Raw genomic sequence first — 24,565 nt, forward strand, 5'->3', positions numbered from 1 at the left:
TTCATACCCCAGCTAGTACAATGGAACCCTTCAGTTAAATTAAAAATAATCCCACACTTCTGCAAAGTGCACCACTACTCATTTTCATCCTTCTTCCCACAGTTTAACAGAGATTTCTTTTAGGTGGGAGAATGATCAGTATGATCACAGATTTGCAAGTATTTTATTCAATAAACCTCTAGCAAGCAGCACCCATGTGTCCCTAATATTACAGTCATACCTCAGGTTACAGGCACTTCGGGTTGTGCGATTTTGGGTTGTGCACTGTGCCAAACCTGGAAGTACCAGAACGGGTTACTTCTGGGTTTCAGTGCTTGCACATGCACAGACGTGCTAAATCATGCTTTGCGCATGTGCAGAAGCGCCAAATTGCAACCCCCGTGTGCGCAGACATGGCGCTGCGGGTTGCAAAAGCTGCAGGTTGCAAACGTGCTTCCCACATGGATCACATTCGCAACCCCAGCGTCCACTGTATAGTTTATGGCAGCTATAGTTCCATTCCATTCCATTTTTTAAAACCCACCTCTGTGTATATTTGAACTAGCAACTTTCCAAATGTGTTTGCGCCTGCTTTGCAGACTGTGCCACAGAGTTCCTTTCTTGCTGCTACTACCTAGTTGTATTGTGGAAGTAAATTGTTTTGCAGCTGTGGGACTTATAAGCCAGGATTGCAAGGTACAGTTGCAAAACTGTAGGGAACCAAAAGTGTAACAGTGCTTCAAATATGCCTGAGAAATAACAGAGCATAAGAACTGGAAATCAGAATGAAAATCCTCAGGCATTGTTTTCTCCCTGCAGTGTGCACTCTCTGAACCTATGTGGGATCCATGCTATGGTGAAGAGCCCTGAAGTGAAAACATATTTTGGAAATGTACAGAAACTGTACACGGTATGTTCATGCAGTCTGGCAAGATTCTTTGGGGAAACTGCGGGACTTTCTCTCCACTCTGTATAAGAGTCAATGCTTAAGAGTTAATGCTTCTTGACCTCTTGTGAATTGAGGAATTGTATATTTGGAAGTGACTCAAAGGGTCATCATCAAAGGGTCATCTAGTCCAACCCCACAATTTTTTTAAGGGGTATTCAGAATTGAGGAAGAATTGGTCTCAACAGCAGAAATCCAAACCAGTGTTTCAGGACTTATCAAGTAGGGGCAATACTTTGAATTTATTCTTCTGATTTCAGTGTGGTGCATGATATTGGAATCCATCAAAATATGAAGCAAATTTCTTCAAGGATGGGAAAAGGGGTATAACATGGAGGACATCTAATGGTTTAATGATTTCTGGGCTGGTCTTGGGTGGATGCCCTGTGGACTCAGCAATTTTTCAGTTTTTGTTTTAGGTCTAGGATTTCATCTCTCAACACTGCTATCTACCTCAGTTCCTGAGACTCCAATCCTGCAAAAGTTAGTTCAGGTACCGTCTGCCCTATATATTCTTCTGTGAAAACAGATGCAAAGAATTAATTCAACTTCTCTGCAATCTCCTTGTGCTCCTTTAGCACACAATTCACTCCCTTGTCATCCAAGGGTTCAGCTGCTTCTTTAGATGATCTCCTGCCACCAATGTATTTAAAGAACTTCCTGTTGCTGGTCTTAATGTTTTTAGCAATGTGCTTCTCAAATTAGCTTTCTAGCATCCCTTACTGTCTGCATTTACTTTATTTTTGTTTTGGGGTATTGTTATGTTTTGTACCCACAATGTAGAGATTCGGCAAGAAAGTAGAGTCTGGTGGGACCAGAAGGCACTAAGGTTAGTTAATATTCCCAAGTTAGTCACACCATTAAGCCACTGCTCTAGATCTGTCCCCTAGACTCCTGGCTGCCATAATAATATTTTATTATTATACTGTACTTACCTTGCACAAGGCTTGCATGAAAAGAGGTCTTGGGGGTAATTCTGGCATGTCCTGTTAAAAGGAACTTGTAGTGTTGATGGAAAAGATCTCTGTCCGAAGTCCTGGAGTGCGTCCTTCAGTCAGAGCAAACAATAAGCCAACAGCCTGCTTCAGTGCAAGGCATCTCTACATATATTCCTCTATATGTGGTTCCTGTTATAAAGCAGGTATAAGTCAAGGTTCAAAGAATCCTATCCCTCCCCCGGTGGCAGCAAAAAAAGCAGATAAACACAAAGAGTTCTTAACCTGAAACTGTTCTTAACCTGAGGCACCACTTTAGCTAATGGGGCCTCCCACTGCCACTGCGCCGCTGCTACACAATTTCTCTTCTCATCCTGAAGCAAAGTTCTTAACTCGAGGTAATATTTCTGGGTTAGCGGAGTCTGTAACCTGAAGCGTATGTAACCCGAGGTATCACTGTAATGGTGTTGCTCTGAGTAAAGCACAACACCCTCTCAGGGGCGGAGGAAGGGGGGTGGTAGATGCAGGCCACCCCGGGTGTCACCCCTGAGGGAGGTGACAAAATGCCAGGCGGCACTCACCACCGGGCTTGCAGTGCGCCTGAGCCACATGTCCCTCCTGGGAGAGACGCCGTGGCTTGGGCACGCACAGGCTCCATGCTGTCCAAACGGTCCACCCACTGCCCCCCCCCCAGCTGTAGGGTGGCTGAGTGGGAAGAGGCAGGCAGACTCCAGAGGCCGTGCAGTGCGCCCCGCCCCTATAGGTGGCTCGGCCTGCCCCTGGGCGTGCCACCCCCTCTGTCTCTCTTATGCTACATCATCCCTGCACCAGCTGGTCTGGGCTTTCTGCCTCTGAGCTTTCTGTTCTACTACTCTCAATGCATGCCCAGTCCTGGGAGAAGTTGGCTCAGGAATACTCTCCAAAGAAACTGAGTCTGTCAGCTGTCCCTCCCCTGGTGTTTCTTCTTCCTCCTGTTCTTCTCCCAGCTTTTCCCCTCTGCAGTCTCTGAACTATGTCCTTCTGCAAACCACTGTTCCCTATTGATACTGCCCTCCTGTTCTCATGGAGGTTCAGAAGAAGAGGGGCAGCCCCCGCCTTTCCTCCTCAGTCCAGCCCCTGACAGTATGACATGGTCCATGGGCTGCCAGTTGCAGAATGGAAGGCTACAACCGAAGGAAGAATACAACAGACCATGGAACCAAGGGAGACTAGGAAATCTGTTTAGGCAGCAAGGTCCAACTACGACAACAGGGGTTATATGAACCTAGGATGAGGATGTACTGAGGGAAAACTGAGATCCATCAACTTAAAAGTTCAAGGATGCAATTTTCAGACAAAAAGAAAAGAAAATTGGTCTGATCTATCTGTGTGCTTAGGAATGAAGAACAAAGTGAGAGAGGATCCAAAATAGTTGGATGAAATATATTTATATATTATTTTCTTTTTTTAAAAAAAAAAGTACACCAGCTATCACATCGTTATCTCTAAGTTACAAATCCTCTTTTCAGATATGCAGAACAATTTTAACATATCTTCAACATGAAATGATTAGGTAGTTGAAAAGAAATGAAAGTAACTAAATGAAAACAAGCCATAAATTTGAGTGTGATAGGCCTTACATCTTTGTAATGTCTAGTAGCAAATAAATCACTGATCAACAGAAAGTGGAAGCAAATAAGGGGCCTTGCATAATGGCTTTGGCAAAGTTAGCTAGTTTTTCAAACTCTGTGTAAGAATTATTCTTTACATATTTTAGGGAGAATTCAAAATATTTTATTAGAAATTGCAAAAGAAAATTCTGAGAAAGCCTAAATCCCCCATAGAAGAATCTAGTATATATATAGTTTTTACAAATAAACAAAAATGTGAAGTAGTTTAATTAACTTCTCTTTGTACAATCAAAAGAGCTACGTGAATGAGATGTGGGCCTAGGGTACACTTGGCAAATAGACTACCAAGCTATGCTACAGCACACAAATCAATTATTTTGCAATTCTTTAATTTACTGAAATGTACATTACTCCACAAGACAGTCACATTGAACAATTCAAAATTAATGCGCCTAAACCATAGGACTATAAGGTCCTGAAGCAGTTTTAACTCAAATAATCCGACTTCATGTCTTCAGTGATAAAGCAACTTTGAAATTCTTATCAACAGGTATCCTCCACTTTCAGTATTGATGCTGAATATTGTTAAGCATTCTTTTTTAAAGATACAAGGGCACAAAAGTATTGTTTGCAAAAAAGGAATTTTTTAAAGGAGATGAATAATATCAGCATTATCTACTAAAACAAGTATACCAGCTAGACCGAAGTCTCGATGAAGTGTCGAGTCTGTTCTTCCGTTTTATGATTTGAGGATACCAGGTCCATAACTTGTGCGCCTTGAAAACTGCTGCAAAGTCAAGAGCAGCCATTGCAACAGATTGTTAGATCTGGGATTCCATTGAGATTCTACTTAAAGTCACCAGCGCTCTCTCATACGGCTCCTCCATAACATTGACTTGGTTAGAAGTTTTGGCTGACTCTTCAGAAATTTCAGAGTGGATGATTAATGCTTCAGCACTAAAGGACCGGGCTCTTAGTCCTAATCTTGGTGCTGGTGCTGATGAAGAGGAAGAAGATGACGACGTTCCAGGTTCTCCATCCACTGCTTTTTCCAAGGTGGTGTATTCTTGCTCCTTCCTGTCTAGGTGCTTGGCACTACAATAAGGAGCATAAACCTCGGTGGTTTCTTCAAATTGGAGGCAGTTGACTTTGTAGTACTTCTTCTTCATTTGCAGGACGTCATTGAACCGGTGCCCCCAAAGGATTTCTCGAGGCACATATGAACTCCTTGACTGATGGGATGTCCCCGTTGAATCTCCAGTGTAAACAAATGTAACCAGGATTTCAAAGTTGTCTTTAGCAAGAGCCTTCCTGTCCATATCATACAATGGGCTGTCCTGGTTAATTTCATGGATAATGGTCACTGGGGTTGCAACAATGATCTGGTCGTTTAACAGTTTTAAGTCCTTGTATTCCATTGTCATCCTTCCCACTCTGTCTTCCACATACCGCAAGAGCTGGGCTCTCACTGTGCCTTCTACCATATGATTAGGGCGGAAATCACCTATCCGCCACATCAAACAGAGTTTGCCATCTCTTAAGCCTACCGTGGCATGATAGCTGAAGCGGATGGTCTGAGCTCGCTTCCGGGCAGTGGCCATTTTGGCCAAGGCAGCACCGATGATGAATGTGTCAATGATGCAGCCTAACACTGACTGTATGATAACTAGCAGGATTGCGACAGAGCACTCTTCGGTGACACAACGGGATCCATAGCCTATGGTCGTTTGGGTTTCAAGAGAGAATAAGAATGCCCCCGTGAAACTATGGACACTGACAACACAAGGGGTCGTTCCTTCATCAAGTGATAAATCACCATGATGGAGTGCAATCAACCAAAAGACCAAGCCAAAAAACAACCAGGACAGGATGTAGGACAATGAGAAGATCACAAACATATGGCGCCATTGAATGTCCACTAATGTGGTGAAAATGTCGGCCACATAACTCTCCCACTCCCCAAAGATGTGCTTGAAGTACACATTGCAGCTTCCATCTTTCTGGAGAAATCGCTTTTGCATTCTTTTAATCCCAATCGAAGTTGTGTCTTGGTAGCTGTGTGCATGTCTGAGTTTATTGGTTTCCACACTTAAAAGCTTCTCGCCAGGCTCAGCCATACTTCTTTAATCTGTGCTGTGTGATTAATTCAGAAGATGCAATTAAAGATGCCAATCACCAGCTGGTCTCGCTCTTGTTCTCTTCATTTATAACCTGCAGATGAAACCAAAGAGAAAAGATTTCATATTTTTGCCTCCAAGTAAATACAAAAGCATATATATCAGTGTCAGTGTGCGTGGTTAGCATGGATGAGGAGTGTGCACTGCTGCAGATTGGGAAATTTGACACTTACTGCTGAATGAGAAGGCAAAATGTACAGCGTGACCACAGGTTACAGACAAGACGTTGAATTTCTTAGTGCTCCCCTGTGTTTTTTCTACCTATGAATTGAAAAGCAACACAGCAGATGAAGGCCTGGGCTAGAATCTTTCTCCATTGTGTGCTAGATTTCCATTTGCAGAAGTCTTTGGTGGGGGTGGTGGATGGGAGGGTGTTGCAAATGGAGATGTTCAGAAGTGGCACCCCCTTACATGTAATTTGAAGCGGTACACTCCATGGACCACCTCATTCATTCAGCTCCATTCAGCATATCCAGCCCAGATGGTGAACATTTTGGGGGCCCAGGGTGGAGAAAACAGCCACAAGAGGCTTTGCATTCTTGTCTGGCAGCTCTGTCTGCTCCTTGTAGCTCCCATCAGCCTTGGGAGCATGACCCAAAAGCCATTGATGATGGGAGTTCACGAGAGATTGACTTATTAAATATTGTACTTATAGCACCCTTCATCCAAGGAGCACAAGACAGTTTACGAGATAAAAACACAAAAATACCTGACATAGTAACAAATGAAAACAATAACTCCACACACAGTTTAAAAGGCCATAGGTTGATTAATAATAATAATAATAATAATAATAATAATAATAATAATAATACTTTTATTATTTATACCCGCCCTCCCCGGCCAGAGTTGGGCTCAGGGCGGCTAACACCAGTAAAATTACAATAAAAACATAATGGGGGGGGGGAGAGAAAAGGGAAAAAAAAAAACAATTTAAAATGCAGCCTCATTTTAATAGTAGCCGATAGATCAAAACCATAAGGGGAGAGAAACATAAGTTCAAACATGAGTTCAAACCAAAGGCCAGGCAGAACAGCTCTGTCTTGCAGGCCCTGCGGAAAGATGTCAAGTCCCACAGGGCTCTAGTCTCTTGTGACAGAGCATTCCACCAAGTCGGGGCTAGTATTGAAAAGGGCCTGGCCCTAGTTGAGACCAATCTAACCACCTTGCAACTTGGGACCTCCAAAGTGGTGTCATTTGTGGACCTTAAGATCCTCTGCGGGGCATACCAGGAGATGCAGTCCCGTAGGTACATGGGTCCTAGGCTGCATAGGGCTTTAAAGGTCAAAACCAGCACTGTAAACCTGACCCTGTACTCCATTGGGAGCCAGTGCAGTTGGTAAAGCACTGGATGAATGTAAGCCCATGGCAAGGACCTCATAAGGAGCCTTGCCACGGCATTCTGCACCTGCTGGAGTTTCTGGGTCAGCTTCAAGGGCAGCCCCGCATAGGGCAAGTTACAATAATCAAGCCTGGAGGTGACCATGGCATGGATCACTGTGGTCCCAAGGCCTATTCTACTACACCAGCCACAGATTAGCTGCCCTAAGGGTCACCCAGGAAAATCACAAGTGAGCTATCATTTTTTTCTACCCAAGCAGCAAGTTGGATAGGCTCCGTCCTATGAGGCATATAGTACATCTCATTTAGGATGTGCTAAAAAACAAAGAATCCCTCAGCCACGCAAGTAATGACAGCCATGCAAAGACAGTTTTCCAAAACACTTTAAAGCCTAGCATACTTTCCTTTTACTTTTTTGGTCGAAGAATGATTGTGACATATGGTGTCGTATCCTCAGAATATGGCCTTCATTAAAAAACACAACATTCATGCTTCCAAAAATACTTCTTGGAACACAGTTATTGGAAATATTCATATGACTTGCTGTAACTGCAGCTTTAAAACACCCCTCGCCATTTCCCCCCTCATTTTTTTTTCATCCATTGCTCTCTCGTGAACCGACATTTTAATACGCTGTCTTTGAAAAACAAACAGCAATTGGAAACCTTCGTGGTGATTTAAGGAGCTGCACATTAAGAGCTGTGAAAAGGAAGTGCACTGCAACCAAAGGCCAGTAATCTCCCATTTAAAAACATGCTTGGGGTTATAATTTGTTTCTCTCCCCCCCTCCCCCCCCCCATATTGACTAGGTCAGACAACAGCTTATGTGAGAACAAATGTAATGCTGGCATGAGCCACAGCTAAAAGGAGTAATTGTCTTGGAAGGGAATCCAGGACAAGGCAGGCAATAATATGGAAAGAAAATCTCAAAATAAGTATTTATGATGGGCTTTTCAAGAATGAAAGAGACCAAGGGCCTCTCCAGACTGCTGCCTTTGTGTGGCTGTTCTGCAACATGTTCTTGGCACAGGAATATTGCATTAGTAGTGGATTTATTCTGCCTTAGTATGCTATGCTATGTTGCTTCACCGCTACCACATCATTGTTCTCCAGAGGAGCTAAAGAAGGACCAAAATAAACCAAAACTTTTTTTGTTTTTGTTTAAAAAGTTATGTGATTTCAGCAGGGTATCAACCGGTTGGAAATGAAACAGTGTGACCACCCCATAATTTTGCAGGGACGAACAGTATTGAAAGCAGGGTCATGTGTGACAACCCCAATGGTAACAAGAGCACAGAGCATCATGAATGCGCAACAAAAAGAACACCTGGAGGACCCTCCAAATGTCTCTATTTTCCAGGGACAGTCCTGGATTTACAGAAGCCGTTGCAGTTTCTGATTTGATCCCAGTGTGTCCCGCTTTCCCCTATTTTCATTGGAGAAATGTTGGAGGGTATGTTTGGCGTTATGAGAACCCTGAGCCAAGGAGACTTTACAACCTTTAGAAGATACCTGGATAGGGGATGGGATTTTTTAAATGTTGAATGTTTTATTATGTTTTTATATAAGTTGGAAGCCGCCCAAAGTGGCTGGAGCAACCCAATCAAATGGGTGAGGTATGAATAATAAAATTGTTGTTGTTTTTGCTGTTGAGAGCCAGTGTGATGTAGTGGTTAAGAGCAGTAGACTCGTAATCTGGTGAACCAGGTTCGCGTCTCCGCTTCTCCACAGCTGCTGGGTGACCTTGGGCCAGTCACACTTCTCTGAAGTCTCTCAGCCCCACTCACCTCACAGAGTGTTTGTTGTGGGGGTGGAAGGGAAAGGAGAATGTTAGCCGCTTTGAGACTCCTTAGGGTAGTGATAAAGTGGGATATCAAATCCAAACTCTTCTTCTTCTTCTTATAGAATAGAGTGTCTATTTTCATCAGAGAAATCTTGCAGGGTATGCCAACTGCAATGGTTGTTTGGGTCCAAGGAGCACCTGCCAAATCACGCAACATCGGAAATAAATAATATTACCAGTTCATATTTACAGTATTTTTTTAAATCTGACAGCACTTATGACTGGACAGTGTTGTGTTGGGGTTCACTTCCAACATGGTGTACAGTCAACAAACTGATCAGATCCATGCTTGCAGATTTAGCCTAAGTATATGATGGGGAAATCTGGCATCAATGTCATGAAATGGGCTAGAGATGCAATATTGAGGTTACTCATCAACTGAAGGGGGACATCAAAGCTTCTCCTCGCCTGACATGCCATTCTGCATAAGGCTTGCTTTGCCTAAACAGATGCCTGAGTAGTGGTCTTTTGAGGATAAACCCTCTCAGAAGTGGCCGGCGCAGTGGGGTGATAACCCAGAGCTGCTCTCGTAACGCCAGCATTGCTGCAGGCTGGTGGCAAGTTTGGACTGTGAAGCTGCACTAGTAGCTCTGCTGATTCACCCACATAGCCCTGACCCTGCAGTGTCCAGATAAGTACAGTGGTACCTCTGGCTGCGAACGGGATCCGTTCCAGAGCCCCGTTCGCAACCTGAGCAGAATGCAACCTGTGTCTGCGCATGTGTGGGGCCCAATTTGCCGCTTCTGCACATGCGCGTGACATCATTTTGAGCATCTGTGCATGCGCGAGCGGCGAAACCCGGAAGTTACCCGTCACGTTACTTCCGGGTCGCCATGGAACGCAACCTGAAAACGCTCAACCTGAAGCGTCTTTAACCGGAGGTATGACTGTAACTGCAATGCCAGTGTTGAAATGGCAGCTCTGTGATGCCTCACCAGCACACCAACAGCCTCTGAACCGTCTGCTCACAATAACTCTGGTATTATGGGATATATAGGGTAGGAATCTATGCATGAAAAGAGAGGAAATGTATCACCAAAAAAAGAAGAAAAGAGGGCACATATCTCCCTTGGGAAGTTGTGGACTCTCCTTTCTTGGAGGTTTCTAAGCGGAGGTTGGATGGTCATCTGTCATGGATTCTTTAGCTAAGATTCCTGCATTGCAGGGGGTTAGACTAGATGACCCCTCGGGGTCCCTTTCAACTCTAAGATTCTATGATGGATTCTATGGCATTTGCAAAGCATATGCATATGCTGATTTATATGTATAGATCAGGGCCGGATTTAGGTTTGATGAAGCCCTAAACTACTTAAGGTAATGGGGCCCTTTATATGTCCACCTGTCCTTAGTCAACAAAAGAATTGTCACTGTTTTTTGTGTTGAATAGATGCTATATGGTAATGTATGGACCCTAATATGTATCTAAAGCCATTTGCCACTGTTGCTGTATGTAGGTTTCATTTTATTTGTTTATTATCTAATACAGTGGTACCTCAGGTTACATACGCTTCAGGTTACAGACTCCACTAACCCAGAAATAGTGCTTCAGGTTAAGAATTTTGCTTCAGGATGAGAACAGAAATCGCGCTCCGGCGGCACGGCGGCAGCGGGAGGCCCCATTAGCTAAAGTGATGCTTCAGGTTAAGAACAGTTTCAGGTTAAGAACGGACCTCCGGAACGAATTAAGTACTTAACCCGAGGTACCACTGTATTTTGGAAATGTACATCCAGGGTTTTTTCCCCTTTAATTTTTTTGGGGGCCCCCAAGAGAGTGGAGCCCTAAGCTATAGCTTGTTTAGCTTACACGTAAATCCGGCACTGGTATAGATGCAAGTTTAGAAACAATCGTAAGGATTTAAATATTTTTGATGGTGGTGTTGCTTGCATACTGCCCGTCACCCAAAGATCACAGGGCAGTTCGCAACATAAAATTGCAAAATAAAACACGAAAGAGAAAAGAGAAATGCAGTACATCCCACTGTAGGGAGGTCTGTGAACACGCAACCTGTGTACCTGCATATGACAGGTGGATCACACCGTGATCCCTGCCCTCCCTTCTTATGGTTCTTTAAACTGGATTTGGACCAGATAGCCCCTTCAAACAAGAGAACTGTCTACTGAAATTGAGTCCTCTGTTCCGAAAGGAGAAAGACTACATGAAGGGAAGGCTCATGAAGATTTATTGTTTGTGGCATGGACATGAAATGAAATGACTGGTCTGGGTGCACTGGGAGTCGAATGACATTGGCTTCTCCATCCGTGATCTAACTGAACAGGAAATTTTGTTTGCCATTCTCTTCCGCTCTGATCTTGACCTGGGTGCTGCTGTAGGGTCTGCAGCAGCATTAGATGTTGCCCTCAGATCACGAGTTTAGAATTGGGAGAGTCTGTGTAAAACCAAGCTGCTGTGCTGTCTTGAAAATAGAAACATATCTTAGTCATGGAAGCATCGTCATTGGAAAAGGCCTTGACGCAGACCTGCAGTTCCTGTAAAGAGCCATTGTGATGCCATTGTCTAGTCACCGCAGAAAGTGGGAAATTTGAATTTCTCAAGAATCTGGTCATAGGGGAAAAGTGAAGAAAGCAGCACGAAACCTATGTTCCAAAGTATTTCTGTTCTGAGAATCTGATTAAATAAATAAATAAATAAAACAGCCTGGGACTTTGCTTGAAATGGGGGGCTTTCCCTCTGTAATCTCCAAAGCATGCAATGAATTCGACTCAAGCTTTGGTTTAGTAGTCGCATCACACTTTCGCACTACTCATCAGTGAGGGTTTGGAATGAGCTTTAGTGCTTTTTGTTTTTTGTTTCATCCTTCCCCAGTGAAGTTGTGTAACCTTGTGAGACTTTCTGTTCTGAGACTAAGAAATGTGAAGAGCTGGAACATTTTGACCTGTTTTGAAATCGGACCATACACTGGTTACTCATTTTCAAGAAAAATAAATTTGTTTCAGCAGGCAGCATCTCAAATGAAGCCCTTTCTCTGATTGGCTATATGTGAATGTGAATTTAGTTTTCACTTCCCCAGGTCTCTATGGAACCAACGACTGTGCTCCAAAGACGCCAGGTATGTATACACAGATACACACTCTGTTCTGTGTGTGAGGAGATAAACTTTTGCTTTCATGGGGCCTGCTGACATCCCTTTGAGATCAGTGGACGTAAGAGCTCAATGCCCTTAGGGTCCATTGACTTAAATGGGCTCCTTCCTCTTCTGAGGGTGCCCAATGAACTTAGAAGTCTCAAGCTTTGCACCCAGTTGGTCAATGTTTACTTCCAGTGGGATTCATATTAGCTGTAAAAGGTAAAGAAAAGTCTACACTAGAATGACAGTGTTCAAATTGTGGAATTCCTCCTGGTCTTTGGGAAATGCATCTCTTTGAAATGGCATTTGGCAGCATGGATTTTTATGAGGGATGGTGATTCAACAAGACTGGATCTATCGCTTTGTCCCTTTTGGTCATTGCATCTGGTTTTAGTAAATGACACCTTGGACTTATGGAGAGGGGAAATATGCAGACTTGAATTCAGAGATGTATTGCACTGAAGTCCTCTATCCCCATCACATGCTATTCCAGAGACTCCATCAACCCTCTGAGATGGATTTTTGGGAGGTCCCCTGTTGCTTGAGCAAAGTTCTGCTCATCTATCTCTGAATTCATCCAACAGTTTACATGCCTAAGATGAACGGATATAAAAATTACAGAGCTAGAAAAGCCACTAAACGTGAACTTCTGCATTGAGACAGGCATCTCTACTCAATGCAGAACACAATTCCGTAGCCTGTGTGTTACATAGATTGATTATCTAAGATAGGTTTAGGGAAACTTTTCCAATCAAAGGACCAATTTCCTATGTGGGAAACCTTATAGCAACCACATGCCAATGGGGGGGGGTGAGGCCAGAGACAAAAGTGGGGAGAGCAATGAATATAAATTTTTCTTTTGTACCGTAGGCTAGTTTCGACACACATGGTGACTCCCCTGTTTATCCTTTAACAATCAAGCAAGATGCATTATCAGAATTCAATGACACATTCGAGCCAGGCACCCAAGAAAGTGTGAGGCAAAGGCTGTGGCCTTGAAAGAGAGAGTGTGGTCTGGGAGGGGGTATAGCCTGGAGAAAGTCCCAAAGGCCAGAGAGACCTAGAGATTCCCCACCCTGATGTAAAGCATCCTTGACAGATGCTTCTCTCCTGTGTTTCCATCTTCACTTGCTGCTCTGTCTAGACACTCCTCTTGACAAAGCCTTTTTTCTCTGTGCATCTTAATTTTTAGATGCATATTGTTTGCCACTGCTGCCCCAGATGACCACCTTGCTATGCAAGATTCACCGGACGCATTCCAGTTATTGGAAATCCAATAACTATAGAACCAACGGTTCATATCCAACAAAAATATAGAATGCTCATGAATGGAAATATAGATGATGGAAGATACAGATACCATAGATGCTCATGAATGAAATACCTACCACTTGCACCACCCACCATTTACCCTGTACAGATTCTGGTTGAAAACAATCTGACACCTGTGGCCTTGTCACCTTGTAAAGATATGGTGGCTTTACATGGAGAGCTACAGTAACATTGGACATGAATTGTTGCAACACATGTTTTTTCCTCCCTGCCTTCCCTTGCAGTAGGGCTTTGTATACACTGTAGCATATGTATGGTGTGTACACAGCTTTCCATTGGAAACTGGGAGTGTAATCATGCTATTCTTGCATTGGGAATATAGATTTAAAAAAAAAAAAAAAAAGATTAGGAAAGAAGCCCACACAAGAATGCTAGATTTTGTAGAAAGCAAGACAAGTGAGATAGAATAATAATAATAATAATAATAATAATAATAATAATAATAAATACCCCACCCATCTGGCTGGTTTCCCCAGCCACTCTGGGCAGCTCCCAACAGAATATTAGACAATAAAATACTTGAAAGTTAGTGGAATGTAAAAATGGTTTGCACCCTATATCCTTCTATAGTGAGTTTTTGTTGCTCTCTTCTCTGTACATGTATGGACCAGTTGTGTAATTCCTTCCATTTAAGGAGGTCCTTTTATTGCATGTATAAAGGGTGGCAACAACTTCAAGAACCAGTGGGGAGATTTGGGAAAAGGAAACAGAGAACTCAGTTGCCCCTTCATTTTGAAATTTTGCCTTATTCTTCTGTGCTTTAAAAATAGATCAAAGTAAAGTACAATAGTTTGAACATGGGAATATAAATATGCTTGAAATGAGCTGGAATCTATGTTTAGTAGGAGCAAAATACTACTTGGATTGGTCTCAATAGAGACGCCTTAATATGTCAATATAAAAGTGTTTATTAAACATTTGAAAGAAAGACATAAATAGCACAGAGCAGGAGGCTGTTATGCAGACTTGAATGTCATGCAACGGTGCTGTCATCCACACTAGAACAGCCTACAGTACTATTTAATTCATCTAACTGAAACCAGATCCTGTTAAAAAAAAGGAGGAGGTGGTACTTGGCCAATGATGATTGACAGAAGGATGGGGGAGTCCACAGAAGTTGACTGCAGCTGGTTCCTTTGGCAGTCAGATCCATGGCCTCCAAAGGCAGAAGGGACCATTGCTCTCAACTGATTTGACCTCCTAAATTAGATGGGACATGAAGATGTAGCTACCAATTTCTGCATTAAGGTCAGAAGTGGAGACTGACAGCATATGATCCTAAGCATCTTTACTTGCAAAATCCTACTGAATTAAAGGGTGCTTGCTCTCTTTTAGATAGATTTAGGATTCCAGCCCAAATTTCATTTGATTAAGATCACTTGCTCAGATCTGCACCCATAAAAAAGTTTATGATGTCTCCCGGTATTAAAAGATACACTAAATCCAGAAATGTGTGTTTATGTGTGCATTTGTTAAAAAAAAAAAACATCATTATTTGTGTCTTCCATTCTCTAAGGATTTCAATCTATTTTATTGTTGATGCTAAACTCAGTATTTTAATGTTGTTTTCAGCACTCTGTTATTTATTCCTGGAGCCATTATGTGGCCTACTTTTAAAACCTTTTAAGGTACATGGGGCTAATCCCCTGGAACAAAACAACAGAGCAGAGTATAAATCACCTTGTGAGGTAAGCTACCTTGAGAGGAAGTGATTGGCCCATGATCCCCTAAGGAGCTTCATGGCTAAAGTTCCTCTCCACCACATCTAGATATCTATTAGGTAGATATTCTGATCATCATTATATTTTCAGGATTTTGTCAATATCAAGAGTTGGAAACACTGTTTCCTAAAAATTTGTCCTGCCATATCTGTGTGAGTGGCTCTTATGCCACACCAATTGTAGGCCTCATCAACCCTTAACCAAATCATGAGTTCATACAACCAAATACTATACAGTGGTACCTCGGGTTAAGTACTTAATTTGTTTCGGAGGTCCGTTCTTAACCTGAAACTGTTCTTAACCTGAAGCACCACTTTAGCTAATGGGGCCTCCTGCTGCTGCAGCACCACCAGAGCACAATTTCTGTTCTCATCCTGAGGTAAAGTTCTTAACCCGAGGTACTATTTCTGGGTTAGCGGAGTCTGTAACCTGAAGCGTCTGTAACCTGAAGCGTATGTAACCCGAGGTACTACTGTATGTCTAATCAATATATGTACATTTTCGCCCCTTTGCCAGAAGTAGAGAACTTGACTGTTTCTCTCCAGATTTCTTTCATGCAGCTTTTGGAACACAGAAAACACCAATCCTCACTTCCAGCTCTTGCTGGCAGAGAAGAGTAAATGAGTTTCTTGCGGTTCTAAGCAAGACATGATGTAATATAACAGCACATTGAATAACAGGTAAAAGGCATCTCACCAACAATCAGAGGATCAGGTTTGACTACTTTCTGTTAATGTGGCCCGTTTTCTGTTAATGTGGCCTGAACTCTCAAGTAGTTTTAAAAATTATAATTAATAGGCTGTTTCGTTGACATTTCAACCAGCAGTGCTTAGCTGCTGAAAGGCATTTGTCTCGTAGTGTGTTTGTATAACCAAAACTGCTAATTGGTCATTTCAAGACTTGCATTTCTATAAGTTAGAAAATGCATCATTGGGTATTAGCTATTCAGAACATGTATATAATAGGCACTCTATTGTTTGGGACAGAGGGTATTTCCTGCTGCAGGAAAATGACTTCTAAGAGGATTGCTCCTTTTCAGGGTCCTGGCCAGCTTGAACAGCTTACCCTCCAACATTTCTCCAATGAAAATAGGGACATCCTATTCCATCATCATTATAACAGCAACAAAAACAAGATTTAGGCTTTTGTTGAAAAAAACTGATACAACATGTAAGATTTTTTTACAACATATTCTAAATTGTTTAAAATTTCATTCTGTTTTTTTAAATTCTGCCCATTTTGTACAACATTTACTTCCAGCGCTAGCAGAGGCATGGGTGTCATTTCAGGATGTTATTTTTGGAAAGAAATATAACTTAGAGGAGGCTATCTTTTCCATTATGTAATGAAAGATTCATGAGATTATGGAATGAGACCAACAGGGATGTGTCTAGTGGACATCTGATTTTTGTCTTCTTCTTGTTAACTTTTTAAATATAAAACCCAACAAACCTTCATATCCAATTTGTGGGGTTGCCTGCTGAATCAAGATCACACACACGCTGTCACTGAACAAGCAATTGCCACTCTCTGTACTGACAATGCAACTTGAGAGGTCATACTGTCCATCAACCCACAAGCAAGTGATGTTAAAACTGGCAGCCCCAATCAGGTGGGGCAGTTCTTTCACAAAGCACCAAGCAGATGAATTGTTTGTTGTGTAGAAATGATTCATTCTGGCATCTTTATTAATTTCAGAAACTGTATACAGCTTTTGGTCGCACTGGTTGATGATCTCCGGCGGGCTAGGGACAAAGGTGAGAGCTGTTTCCTAGTTCTGCTGGATCTCTCAGCGGCGTTTGATACCATCGACCATAACATCCTTCTGGACCGTCTTGAGGGGCTGGGAGCTGGGGGCACTGTCATACAGTGGTTCCGCTCCTTCCTCCTGGGCCGTGTTCAGAAAGTGGTGGTGGGGGATGAGTGTTCAGACCCCTGGGCTCTCACTTGTGGGGTGCCTCAGGGTTCTGTCCTCTCCCCCATGCTTTTCAACATCTATATGCAGCCGCTGGGAGAGATCATCAGGGGGTTTGGGCTGGGTGTTCATCAGTATGCAGATGATACCCAGCTCTACCTTTCTTTCAAATCAGAACCAGTGAAGGCGGTGACAGTCCTGTGTGAGTGTCTGGAGGCGGTTGGAGGATGGATGGCGGCAAACAGATTGAGATTGAATCCTGACAAGACAGAAGTACTGTTTCTGGGGGACAGGAGGCGGGCAGGTGTGGGGGATTCCCTGGTCCTGAATGGGGTAACCGTGCCCCTGAAGGACCAGGTGCGCAGCCTGGGAGTCATTTTGGACTCACAGCTGTCCATGGAGGCACAGGTTAAATCCGTGTCCAGGGCAGCTGTGTACCAGCTCCATCTGGTACGTAGGCTGAGACCCTATCTGCCCGCGGACTGCCTCGCCAGAGTGGTGCATGCTCTGGTTATCTCCCGCTTGGACTACTGCAATGCGCTCTACGTGGGGCTACCTTTGAAGGTGACCCGGAAACTACAACTAATCCAGAATGCAGCAGCCAGACTGGTGACTGGGAACGGCCGCCGAGACCATATAACACCAGTCTTGAAAGACCTACATTGGCTCCCAGTATGTTTCCGAGCACAATTCAAAGTGTTGGTGCTGACCTTTAAAGCCCTAAACGGCCTCGGTCCAGTATACCTGAAGGAGCATCTCCACCTCCATCGTTCTACCCGGACACTGAGGTCCAGCACCGAGGGCCTTCTGGCGGTTCCCTCACTGCGAGAAGCCAAGTTACAGGGAACCAGGCAGAGGGCCTTCTCGGTAGTGGCGCCCTCCCTGTGGAACGCCCTCCCACCAGATGTCAAAGAGAACAACAACTACCAGACTTTTAGAAGACATCTGAAGGCAGCCCTGTTTAGGGAAGCTTTTAATGTTTGATGTATCATAGTATTTTAATATTCTTTTGGAAGCCGCCCAGAGTGGCTGGGGAAACCCAGCCAGATGGGCGGGGTATAAATAATAAATTATTATTATTATTATTTTCTGGATATATATGTTCCCAAGACCGCTCGCATTAAAAACAACAAGATGCATTCTATAAAGTATGCAACATCTGCCAAACTGAGAATCATCACAGAACAATGGTGTAGAAGCCCATAGATAATCTAAGATAACCTTTACCCCAAAGTGGGATCTTAATGAGCCAGCATTGTCATAGCGGCCATGCAAAATGACCCCTCTCCTACAGATGAACTCCTATCATCCCAATGAAAGTGTGTTTCATAGGCATGAGTAGAAGCAATGAAGGTACCATATAGGAGCTGCTGGAAAGTTATCGTTTAATAGAACAACTCAGAGCAAATAAGGAGGCTGCAGGAGAAGGCAAAACAAAGCTTCATAATTGCTAGTACAAAAGGAAAGTTCTTTGCTGGTGAACAGAGCCATATAAAATATAAAATCAATGGTGGTGTTTCAGAAATGTCAAAGTTCCCATTACATTAGTATGGCAGTAAGTTATTTTACATAAAAGATATATGCAGTGCTTTTTTCTGGGGGGACGCAGGGAGACGCATACCCCTCAATATTTTGTGAATCTTTTGTCCATTTACTGTATTTATTTTCCCTGATTTGAACTATAAAGTGGTGATTTTCTTGAGTCAAAATGAGAGTACTCTTAAACATTTTTTTAAGGAAAAAAGCACTGGATATATGTGACACACCCTATGCAGATTATTCCATTGATGCTAGAAAACTTTTCCTTCAAAATGACACAAGCCACTGAAGTTTCTTCTCTCCTCCCCCTCCCCCTTTTTATATAAAAAAACCATATGAGCATGTAGTGATGTTTGGATCAGGTTAGGGACGAGGGAAATGTAATAGATGTTCTCTAAGATGCTCAAGATTGTGAGCTGGAATTAATGTGGATCCTATTTTCATGTTCTTATTACTAAAATGTCAGTAGGCACCAGTTACATGTTTGGGAAATTCCACTGTAATTAGTTCTTCCTAGAACTTACATCTGAACTCTTTTCTCCCCCTTCCAATTGTCTGCCCTACACTCTCAAGATTATGCGCACAGTGCCCTGATTCAGAGATATAAGAGCGGGCTGTAAGCATGTGAAAGTTTGTAAGTCCTCACAGTGGAAGGAACAAAACAAAACAAGTTTATTCAGACAATAACAGGAAATGCTAAGGAGCATCACTGTAGATCTAAAAGCTGTTTTGTGACACAGGAAGACTAACCTAGTACAAAAGCACTAACAGCATGCTATAAATAATGGTGCAAGCAGTATACTGGAAAGACCAGGCATCCAAAAATTAGCCAATAGACGCACACTGTGAGCCTGTGACTTAACATGTTCATCGGACCAAGAGATGCAGTGTCATGTAATTAGGGATTGGGGCAGTGTGGGGAGGATAGTTGAGCTTTCTGGATAGAGGGGGTGAAACGAAATTCAGAGGTCAAATGGTAGGCTGAGGACAGAATCCAGTGAAGAGAGGAATGGGCAGGCCGTGGAAGCTGGTGAAACGTTCAGGGGACCAAAGTGTGGAGAAAGAGATCAAGAAGATTAAGGCAGGGGCTCTGCTCTGACTTGTTGCATGATAAAGGCAATCAAGGGTGATATCAGGAAAGGGAGGAGCTCTGTCACAATAACTGGGTGGGGCAGAGCAAAGAGAAGAAGAACAATTAATAGCAAGTTGAGCCCAAGGGGATTACAAAGCCCAGCAGAAGAGCACTGGTACAAGGGACCACTCTCAGAAGAGCCAAGATTCTGATCTGAATCTCCTTGCTACCACAACACATCCATTGTCACCAGGTAAAGGTAAAGGGACCCCTGACCATTAGGTCCAGTTGTGGCCAACTCTGGGGTTGCGGTGCTCATCTCGCTTTACTGGCCGAAGGAGCTGGCATACAGCTTCCGGGTCATGTGGCCAGCATGACTAAGCCGCTTCTGGCGAACCAGAGCAGCACACGGAAATGCCGTTTACCTTCCTGCCAGAGCGGTACCTATTTATCTACTTGCACTTTGATGTGCTTTCGAACTGCTAGGTTGGCAGGAGAGGGGCTGAACAACGGGAGCTCACCCCATCGCAGGGATTCGAACCACCGACCTTCTGATCGGCAAGTCCTAGGCTCTGTGGTTTAACCCACAGCACCACCCGCGTCACCAGGTACCTGTCCACAAATAGCTCAGTTGCTTAGAGTGTGGTGCTGATAATGCCACGGTTGCAAGTTCGATCCCCTTATGGGGCAGCTGCATATTCCTATATTGCAGGGGGTTGGACTAGATGATCCACAGGGTCCCTTCCAACTTTACAATTCCACAAGTCTGTGAAATGCCATGCTTCTTCTCCGTCCTTCCACAATGGTACCTCTGCACCACTGCGGCTCTTCTCCAAGATTTCCATTCCCCATTTCCTCTTCCTTCTCCCAGTCTACCAGCCTGTGATCCCCCAGGAACCTTGTCATGTTGTGCTTCTATGGACCAATGCAATTTTCTCCTCTTTGGAGCACCTACAGTTGGAGACTAGTGAGAGCAGTCCTGGCTTGACATTGAAACCTTTCTCTCCACTCAGGAGCAATCCCTTGAATAGCTCAGGAGCAGCATGTGATTCCAAGCCCCTCTTTATCTGTCCCCACACTCTCTTATCACGTGCAAAGCAAATATATCATTATCATCTGCACACATGGTAGCTCTCTTGCCTTTTTGAAACAAAGCTTGGGTGCTGAAAGAGTTACAAACCTGAACAAAATGGCATCACGTAAAACATACTCAATCCCAATTTTATTTCCCTTGGCTTTTGATTATTGTGGGAAGGTGGGAAGAATTAATCCATATGGGCAGTTTTTCCCAATCTCATCAGTGCAAAATCCACAAAGGGGTCTAAAACCTATATTCAGCCCAGCTACGAAGCCTGCCGTTTCGATGCAGCCGCTTGTGTCTCAGTTCTGGGGGTCCCCAATACACTCACCAGTCTGTTGGCCAAGAGGGCTGCTGCATCCACCAAGTACCAGCTAGAGCTTGCTAGCTAAAGAGCCACAGCAATTACTGAAGTGGAACAAAACTGCGCTCGCCTTAATTTTCTTATTTACGTCCACACCACACCCCAGAAAGCTACAGCTCAAGCTAGCCTTTTTATCTTTGAGGTCTTGATTCTATGGGGTGCTAAGCAACCTTGGCTCCCACAGCTCATTGAGCATTTAGGACAAACAGGCTCTTCACAATAACCCTGGCAGCCATTCAGACTTGTGCTTCCGCATTAAAGTGTTAGATACTTCCAAGAAAGCAAAACAAAACTCAGAGAGACAGAGAGACAGACAGAGAAAGTTGCATGTAAAAAGGTCAGTTCAACTCTGAATCATTGTTGTGGCTTTGCTAAATCCTCCTAACCGTTTTCCTGAAAATGGGATCTTCTCCCTAAATTTGGTTCTGATGTTCTGGTTGATTTCGTATGTTTTAACTTTTGCTGGGTTGTTGTTGTTTTTTTCTTTTTTTTGGTTCAGGTTTTGTTTTGGTTTGTTGTTGTTGTTTATTTTTTCAAAAAAAATGTGTATGCTTTATGCATTCCCCCCCTGCAAAACAAGACGAAACATGGATTGAGTTTTAATTGATTTTGTAGTTATGTATTTTGGGCAACACTTCAAGCATCAGCACGACAGAGGATGAGACAGACAAGTGTTTGAAATAAATAAATAAATTTGGCTCTCTAAAAATATACAACATGCCAGCCTTTTAGGAGGCAGACAATTAAAATAATCTGTGTTTGTTTTGTGTCAGGCTCTGCTTGAACATGTGACCCTCCCAAAGGAAAGTTTCAATGTTTCTACTGCTTCTGATTAAAGCTGCCCTAGAACTAGTCTCCAAGACTCTTCTTACACCACAAAAGATGAAATAGGACTGGACCAGGGCCGAGCTGAATCCAGAATGCATCTCTCTCTCTCTCTCTCTCTCTCTCTCTCTCTCTCTCTCTCTCTCTCTCTGGAATTTTCCCAGTGCAAAAACTCACACAAATATATATGTGTCACATTTCAGTGATCATTTGAAAGGGGGTAGAGGGATTGAAACGGATAAAAAGAAATGTATTCCCATTCAGAGCGATGGCAGGAAGCAGTGCTTTCCCTCCGATTTGTCTCTGTGACGCCTTAGTCAAACCCGAGCAGCCATGTGCAGCTGTGACATCATGATTCTGATGCCATGACCCCTGATTGGTTGGATCACATAGCAAGAAGATTTCAGGGGCGAGGTGAGCCAAAGTGGCATTGAACAGCAATGAACAGGAGAATGCTAAGTTTGTTGATTGAAAAAGGAGGCTTTCAAAGAACATACAGGGAGGCAGACTCCCCTTCTCCCACCAAAAACAGCCATGAAAATTTGGCACAGCCCCAGACTCTACAAACGTCTGGGCTCAATGTAAACCCAGTTGTATTTTTTTGCTACACCAACACTTCCCCTCTTCCCTTGCAAGGCACAGCTGTCCTACCCAATGAGACTTATTACAAATAGATCATGGGTCTGGTCCAATGACATCCCCATAGCCCAGTGGTTTTCAACCAGTGTGCTGTGGCACCCTGGTCAGGGGTGCCACAGGCAACACTGGCCTCTGCCCCTCTTCCATCCCCTTCCTTCCTTTGATGCTCTCTCAGGTCTCTGCCTCCCAGCACAGCTGTTTGTTGCAGCAGCCCTGGCTACAAGCTCCCCAGGTGAATGATGCATCTGGGGCTGGCTAGGGGGTGCTTCCCAGGCCCCTGCAAGGCAGTGAGATGGGGGGCAGCTCAGAGACCAGGGACAGCAGCTGCAGCTGCCCAGAAGACCCCCAAGGAGAGGGGACTGGAGAGGAGGCCAAGGGAACACTCAACAAGGGAGAGTGTTTGAAAAGGGGTGAGGGGCTGCTGGCTCTGCAGGCAAGGGGAGACAAAACTGGGTTCCTGAGCCCCACAGGGGTGCAGCAGAAAGAATGCAGTTGGTTAAGGGAACCATGGACCCAAATAGGTTGAAAACCTTTGCCATAACCTATTGAATTTCAACCAGCCTAAACATTCAGAGGGACACGGGTGGCGCTGTGGGTTAAACAACAGAGCCTAGGACTTTCTGATCAGAAGGTTGGCAGCTCGAATCTCCGCAACAGGGTGAGCTCCCGTTGCTCGGTCCCAGCTCCTGCCAACCTAGCAATTCGAAAGCACGTCAAAGTGCAAGTAGATAAATAGGTACCACTCTGGCGGGAAGGTAAACGGCATTTCCGTGTGCTGCTCTGGTTCGCCAGAAGCAGCTTAGTCATGCTGGCCACATGACCTGGAAGCTGTACGCCGGCTCCCTCGGCCAATAAAGCGAGATGAGCGCCGCAACCCCAGAGTCGGCCACAACTGGACCTAATGGTCAGGGGTCCCTTTACCTTTACCTTTAAACATTCAGAACAGAGATGCACTGCACACATTCACTAGTGCCGTGTGCAGCGCATGGCCTTACTCTCTTTTTGCTCTCTGCCCTGCAAGCCAAGCAGAAGGTGCAGGTTTCATTTTCATGGGACAGGCTTGCAACCAGCTTTTGGAGCAGCCACACCGCTTCTTGACCCAGGGAAAAGAGGTGCAAGCAAATGTCAAAGCAGTGCCCAAGATACTACTACTTCTTATGCAGCCCGTGGGCACCCCACTGCCAGAGGGAATTTTGTAATGATGCACTAGTTTCTGCACTGATCTCCAATATCACAACTACCTGTCTGGAGAGAAATCCTTTTATCTTCCACTGCCAAGCATCCTCTGCCAAGGAAAATCACAGAGGAGGCCGGGTTGCCTGGACCAAAAGCATTTCCCAGGGTGCCACTTTCACCTGGCGGGTGCATGTCACCCTCCCAACTCATGAAAGAGGTCACCCTGGAAGAGAGAGAAAACACTGCAAGAGAGAAATGGCACCTTACAGGTCCTTCCCATCAGGGACTGGGCAAAGCGGGCTGAAGAAATGGAATGTGTCACATGGAGTGCCCAGCCGACTCTTTCTGAGCTAGGTAATCATGGCTTAGGAAGAGAGGAAGGCAGTGGATATCTCAGACACAGCAGTTTTGCTTGGGAGGAGGGCTAATGGAAATTGAAAGTTTTAAGGCAAAGCATAAACTATAGAAACAGTATGCATAACACACTGCTAACAGTAAACTGCTTGCATAATATGCTTGCAGTATATTTATTTATTCAAAGCATTTGTTCAATCAAAAATTTCCTGGGCAGTTTTACAGTTGCTCAGAAAAAGAAAAAGAAAAAGAAAACAAAAAACAAAACCCACAAGGATTATTTTACTATACTACTCATGGTGTTAGAACTACATTTTACTTATCCGTATTTGAGTAACACAATGGCATGGGTGGGGGGTGTATTTGTCTATTCCCCTTGTACAGTTTCCAGTTGGGTCATCCCATTCAGACAAATTGCTGGAACATCTCAGCATGAATGTTTCCATCCCGCCCCATCTGTATTCTAATGACTTACGGCTTCCCATCCTATCCATTCTGTCCTTCTGACATCTCTTCCTGAATGTCTTGCTGCTGCTGTCCTTTCCCAAAGCTGTCACAATGGATGCAGTGTTCCACTTCTCTCTTTTCAGGGCGGCACACGCAATGCACTTTCTTCCAAGCCATAGAGCTCAG

The 24,565-nt window shown here is 44.0% G+C and overlaps 1 protein-coding gene across 3 annotated transcripts in view; it reads right to left on the bottom strand.

Annotated features, from left to right (window-relative positions):
- Positions 1-3,842: 3,842 nt before the first annotated feature.
- Positions 3,843-24,565, bottom strand: part of KCNJ16 (potassium inwardly rectifying channel subfamily J member 16) — a 44,946-nt gene continuing 24,223 nt past the window's right edge. For 2 of the 3 annotated variants that reach the window (XM_081180919.1, XM_081180920.1), the window contains exon 2: positions 3,843-5,681. In XM_081180919.1, coding sequence (XP_081037045.1) covers positions 4,292-5,587 — 1,296 coding nt within the window. In that variant the 5' untranslated portion in view covers positions 5,588-5,681 and the 3' untranslated portion in view covers positions 3,843-4,291. Of the gene's footprint in view, positions 5,682-20,905; positions 21,068-24,565 lie in introns of those variants that run through there. The other variant, XM_081180918.1, reaches the window with a different exon arrangement.

The sequence above is a fragment of the Podarcis bocagei genome, assembly GCF_964188305.1.
Source record: "Podarcis bocagei genome assembly, chromosome: 2".
In the NCBI taxonomy this organism is placed as follows: domain Eukaryota; kingdom Metazoa; phylum Chordata; class Lepidosauria; order Squamata; family Lacertidae; genus Podarcis; species Podarcis bocagei.